Source organism: Microtus ochrogaster, chromosome 7 (genome assembly GCF_000317375.1).
Source record: "Microtus ochrogaster isolate Prairie Vole_2 chromosome 7, MicOch1.0, whole genome shotgun sequence".
Taxonomy (NCBI): Eukaryota; Metazoa; Chordata; class Mammalia; order Rodentia; family Cricetidae; genus Microtus; species Microtus ochrogaster.
This window is the reverse complement of record NC_022014.1, coordinates 83,858,800-83,863,884: the sequence shown is the minus strand read 5'-3', so window position 1 is coordinate 83,863,884 and position 5,085 is coordinate 83,858,800. Positions and strand designations below refer to the sequence as shown.

Sequence of the window (5,085 nt, the reverse complement as noted above, 5' to 3'; positions counted from 1 at the left end):
CCCGGCTTTATTGGGAGCTCTTACAGACAGTCTCTAGCGGCTATCAAGACCCCAGGCCCCTGGGTCTGTCTCTTTCCACTGCCCAGGGTGCAGGCCTGCTCACCTTTAGGTCCAGACGCTGCACAGTGGTGTTGGCACACAGCCCTTGGAACAGCAGTGTGGACCCTGCGTAAAGGCAGTTGGAAGAAAGGGCTGCTACCCAGAAACAGAAGAGGGGCATCTGTCCTGGTGGTACCCAGGTTTTGAGTTCACAGTAGGAATGAGTTTCCCCATTTGTTGTAAGGCCATGTTAGAAACATTTAGCTTGCCAAACGAGACCTTTCTTGAGCCAGGATGGGGAACTGTGAAAGCTGGAGACGTTAAGTGATATTACAGTGACACTGACCTCTGCTCCAAGGTTTTAGAAAAAAGCGCTAAAGTACACAAAGAAAGGAGAAAACAAAGGGGCGTGGAGGGAGGACGGGGAGGGGACAGGGAAAGCACTGGCTTCCCAGCTAACAGCTACCCGGGTCAAACACAACCGCGACGTCGGCCCTTAGACCAGCCTGGAGGCGAAAGGCTTGAACCCCACTCGGAAGTTTCGCGTGCTGCTCCGAGGCCACCGGCCTCACCTTCCTCGCTCAGCATGCAGTCGCTGAGGACAAGTTCCTTCAACAGCGACTCGTCATGCAGCAGCTTGCCCAGGGCCCTGCAGGTGTCCACCGTCAGGCTCTGAGTAGCCAGGTCCAGTCGGCCCCGCGGAAGCTGGTGCAGTTGCTGCAGGACAGCCTCCTGGGGCTCAGCCCCACTCTCCTTGCACAGGCGGCTGTAGGAGCGCCGGAACTCCTCCATGTTCCCGAACGCTGGCAGGGCCTTGCAAGCATGCCCCTAAACACAGGCTGCGCGTAAGCTTGCTAGGCTGATGACTGGGAGCCCCTTTCCCTGGAGGGTGTACACAGGGGCGTTGAGCTGAGCTGTCCCTATAAGGGGAGGCCTAGAAATGTGGAATAGAGAGGAGGTCAGAACCGCTCGAGGAAGGGGTTCGGTGATAGGGAGAGCCGGAGGGCAGAGCACACTGGCCTACAAGAGCAGGTAGGCGCGTTGCACGTACCCTGATCTGGCCCTGCGGCCCCTAGCCCGCCCTCGCGACGTGGCCTCGGGTTGTTGATGCTATGCTCTGGACGCGGTCCCGCGCGCCTCAGTATCCAGGAAGAGCGTGAGGCTCCGGGAAGGAGATGGGAACTACAACTCCCATGAGGCATCGCGGAAGAGGCGCTCTCGGTAGACCAATGGGAGCGCAGGGCGGACCAGCTCTGGGTCTCCAGCCACGGAAGCCGAAGCAGGACGCTCCGACTCATTGGTTGGGAACTCAGGGAAGGTGCGGAGAAGAGGGGGGGGGACTTAGGTGATTGGTTTCTGAGCTTGGAGGCGGGACTTCACGGACGCGCTCCACGTTCATTGGTTGTGATGTGGGCGGGTTCCGGAGAGCGCGCACTGAGACTGGCCATGGAGGAAATGAGCGGCTTTCCGAAGGTGAGGCCCACGGGAGTGCGAGGTTAGCTTTGGGCGTCGCGGATCGCCGCGTGACACTGTGCAGACTCGAAGTCAGCCTTAGCGCCGTGTCCCCTTGTCCTTGGTGGGGGTCGGGCATCCCGGGGCCTGCTCTGCGACTGGACCGAGCTGGTCCGTAGATCCAGGCTGGTGACAAGGGGTCTTCCCGGGAGGGACCACAGAGCCCTTTCAGCACGGCCGATGCGGGTGCGTGGGCCGGCGTCATTTCTCAGTGACAAGCAGATGTGCAAGGAATCGCCCATCCGCCGGGGAAAACTGAAGCGAGGTGTTCCGTCCCATGAGTGCTGCTGTCAGGGGTGGGCTTTGTTCAGGCTGGTGCGCGCCCTGTGCTGACTTTCTGGCTTTTCAGTACTTGCAGAGTTTCGGAGGCTTTGGCCAGAATCGGAGTTGTGGGCATTCACAACTCCAGAATCGGAGTTGTGGGCTGTCCGAAGAGAGAGTGACAGGGAGGGAGGGACCTGTATCCCTGACTGTGGCCTTCTGGACCACTAACGAGCTTGTGTGCCACGGGATTTCCCCTAATCCACCCGTTCATTGACTGTCCTGTCCTGTGCTGACATTCCGTGGAGCCTTCTCTGGTACCTCTCTGGTAGCGTGCAGGGGACCAGCAGGTGGCGCTGCTCTCACGTCCCTCCTGACCAGTTCACCTGTGCCTCAGACTATGTCCATTCCCACCTGTGTGTGCCCCTCGGCAGCAAATGGGTATCGTGGCCTCCACGGGACTGATGTTTGCGAATCCAAATTCACCTTGCTCTGTAGGTCACCCACTTCTAGGGTCCTGGGTAGGCGTCTTCCGCTGCCAGCCTTTTCCCATTCTGCTCTTCACTAGGTAAACTTGAGCGGGCTGATGGCTTCACAAACTGCAGATTCTCAGGGGCTCTTCATGTCTCACTTTGGGTGTCCCTACTGAATTTCGAGACAGGGTTTCTCTGTGGCTTTGGAGCCTGTCCTGGAACTAGCTCTTGTAGACCAGGCTGGTCTCGAACTCACAGAGATCCGCCTGCCTCTGCCTCCCGAGTGCTGGGATTAAAGGCGTGCGCCACCACCGCCCGGCCTCCCACTGAATTCTTAAGCTTCTGGATTCTCACCCTCATCGCACACATTACCACCACCGCTAATGCTCATATTGCACCATTACAGCTAGGTCTCTCCAGACCTGTAGAAATTAGCTTGATACGGGAAATAACCAGGCTAGCCAAAGGATAAAACAATTATACCTTTATTTATTTTTTTATTTATTATAAGGGGAAAATTCACGAAATAGGAACGGGAAGTACAAGTTCAGCTGTGTCACCAGGGAACCAGAGAGCGCACTGGGTCGGTGCCCCAGTTTTTCTCTTGGCCTCTAGGAAGCCATGCCTAACTAGGTTCCACCTCTTAAAGATGATTGGTTAACAAAGCTTCCCCCATCACAGGCCTAGTCCCTAAGTGTCTTCATTTACAACTAGAAATGCCTTCCAACTTCTTGCCAACTTTCTTAAGCTTAAGTGTTCTTGGATATCTGTCCAGTCACCCACCCCTCTAGCCACAGCCTGGTTCTGATGTGCTAAGCATGGTGTGTGTCTGTGTGTGTGCAGGAGTAATCCAAGCTAGGTCGTGTTGATAGACTGCTAAAGGGTCAGCATTCCTCAGCGCTGCCAGGGCCCACTTTAGGAGCATAAGCCTCCACCCCCGGGCCTGATGGAGGATTCCCTCCCAGCAGTGAAGGTGCAGCTTTGTCCCTCAGCTCCGAGGAATGGCAATGATGTCACCAGACTTTCCCCCATCTCTTGTGCTCCCGTCCCTATAGGCAAGTGTCTCAAGCTCTTCTTGACAGCCCCTATGACAGCCTCCCCTCAAAGCACAGCCGGCCTCATCTCCTCAACCTGGGAAGAGGCTGAAGGATGGCAGTGTTACAACCATGCTCCACCCAGAGCTGGTACTTGGGGGACCTGTTGGGAATGGCACTGACTCCCTGCCCTTCTTCCAGGAGCTGGTGAGCAGAATACTGCACCTGCACTTCAGGGATTGCAAGACGAAAGGTTTGGGGCGCCAGTGGGGTGGGGAGGAATTGTGGGGCACAGGGAGGAGAGGAAGGCTTTCTGCCCCACAACCTGCCCTTTCCCTCCAGTCAGTGGGGACGCGCTGCAGCTCATGGCGGAGTTCTTGAAGATCTTCGTGGTAGGTGAGCCAAGGGCCCCCACTCCTTGTTTTATCTTCAGTAGACAAGCTAAGGGTTTTTCTCAGCCATGGCCAACCCTCAGTCCTGTCCGTCACACTCACTAAGGAGCCACCCAGGCCTCCTCTGAGGCCTGGCAAGGGCTTCCCCCAGCTCACCTCAGTGTCTCTCCAGAAGCCGCTGTCCGTGGGGTGCAGCAGGCCCAGGCAGAGGACCTAGACACCGTGGATGTGGATCAGCTGGAGAAGGTGCTCCCTCAGCTGCTCCTGGACTTCTAGATGTTGGCCTGTGGCCTGCAGAGTCTAGGACGAAGTCCCGTCAGCATCGACATCCAGTTCCCCAGGTTCCAAAGAACGGGAAGACACCAGGAGCTGTTACCCTCCCTAGCTATTGCCTCTGGGGGTCTGTGTGAGCCAGGTGCAGGGAAGGTGGGCAGCCTTCCCACCGCCACCCACCCCCACCACCCCTACTCATTATAAACAGAGGCTGGCGGTGCTGCCTTCTTGCCCCCCCCTCCATCAGAGCTGCTGTGTGGCTTTTAACCACCGGACCAGGATGCCTCCCTGAGCTGTAAATTTGTTCTTACAAAGCAATGTCAATAAATCAACACCATCTCTCCGAGGCTTGGCCTTCTTGTTGCCATTAATCACAGTCTAGTTGCTTCAAAGCCCGAGCCCCACGCTCCCTTCCATCTGTCTCAGTGGGACAAATGCAGAACGCTCAGAAAGGACAGGAAGACAAATAGCACGTGTGTGCACACGCTGCCGTAAAACCACAGCAGCTGCCACTAGTAGGCAGTGCAGTCCAAGAATGTCTCTGTGAACCAGTAACGGTTCACCGGTTCACCGCGGCAGCAGAGCCAGAATATACAGGATGAGTGGACCAGATCTGCTACCTGGGCCTGCTGTGGCCATGCTGGGCTGCAGAAAGGCTAACCTTGAGCCCCGCCCAACTGCATCTGGGTCTAGGTAAGGGATAGGTCGCACCCTCAGAGAGATGCAGCTAAGAGGCTGACTTGGAAGCCCAATCCAGGCTTGAGCCTTCTGATCCGGCCCTGGCAGGCCAGTTCCAGGAGACATGCAGGGCGTCTTGCTAACCCCGACACATAGCGCCCCAGTGAGTCCAGTGTGGGGACACCGTGGAGCACCCAGGAGTTAGGAGGTCCAGAGGTCAGTGCCAGTGGTAGAACCGTGGTATCAGTGAGAGGTGGGGGCAGGAGGACAAGTTGGAAAGGCATATAATACCAAGGGACAATGACTATTCTTTTTTTTTTTTTTTTTTTTTTTTTTTTTGACGGAGTTTTGGAGAGTCACCCAGGCTTAACTCCTGCGGCATGATCTCGCTTCATTTCCAGAGTCGAACTGGAAGCATTGCTA

At 56.4% G+C, this 5,085-nt stretch overlaps 2 protein-coding genes across 7 annotated transcripts in view; one reads left to right on the top strand and one right to left on the bottom strand.

Moving 5' to 3' along the window:
• The window catches only part of Lrrc45 (leucine rich repeat containing 45), a 7,609-nt gene extending 6,399 nt beyond the window's left edge, over positions 1-1,210 (bottom strand). Inside the window, exons 1-3 of one of the 2 annotated variants that reach the window (XM_005350892.2) lie at positions 1,091-1,210; positions 612-973; positions 104-165 (exon numbers count right to left, since the gene is read on the bottom strand). In XM_005350892.2, coding sequence (XP_005350949.1) covers positions 104-165; positions 612-831 — 282 coding nt within the window. In that variant the 5' untranslated portion in view covers positions 832-973; positions 1,091-1,210. The remainder of the gene's footprint in view (positions 1-103; positions 166-611; positions 974-1,090) is intronic. The other variant, XM_026780613.1, reaches the window with a different exon arrangement.
• Positions 1,211-1,463: 253 nt separating this feature from the next.
• Cenpx (centromere protein X) lies at positions 1,464-4,922 on the top strand. Of its 5 annotated transcripts, none has more exons than XM_013347601.2 (4): positions 1,464-1,512; positions 3,341-3,572; positions 3,662-3,715; positions 3,884-4,922. In XM_013347601.2, exons 2-4 carry the CDS (start codon positions 3,452-3,454, stop codon positions 3,985-3,987), a joined length of 279 nt encoding a protein of 92 aa, XP_013203055.1. In that variant the 5' UTR covers positions 1,464-1,512; positions 3,341-3,451; the 3' UTR covers positions 3,988-4,922. The 5 variants fall into 5 exon arrangements, with proteins under 5 accessions (XP_013203055.1, XP_026636782.1, XP_005350947.1 ...); XM_026780981.1 differs by having other exon boundaries at positions 1,466-1,512; positions 3,521-3,572; positions 3,887-4,922; XM_005350890.3 differs by having other exon boundaries at positions 1,466-1,512; positions 3,521-3,572.
• The last annotated feature ends 163 nt before the right edge of the window (positions 4,923-5,085 follow it).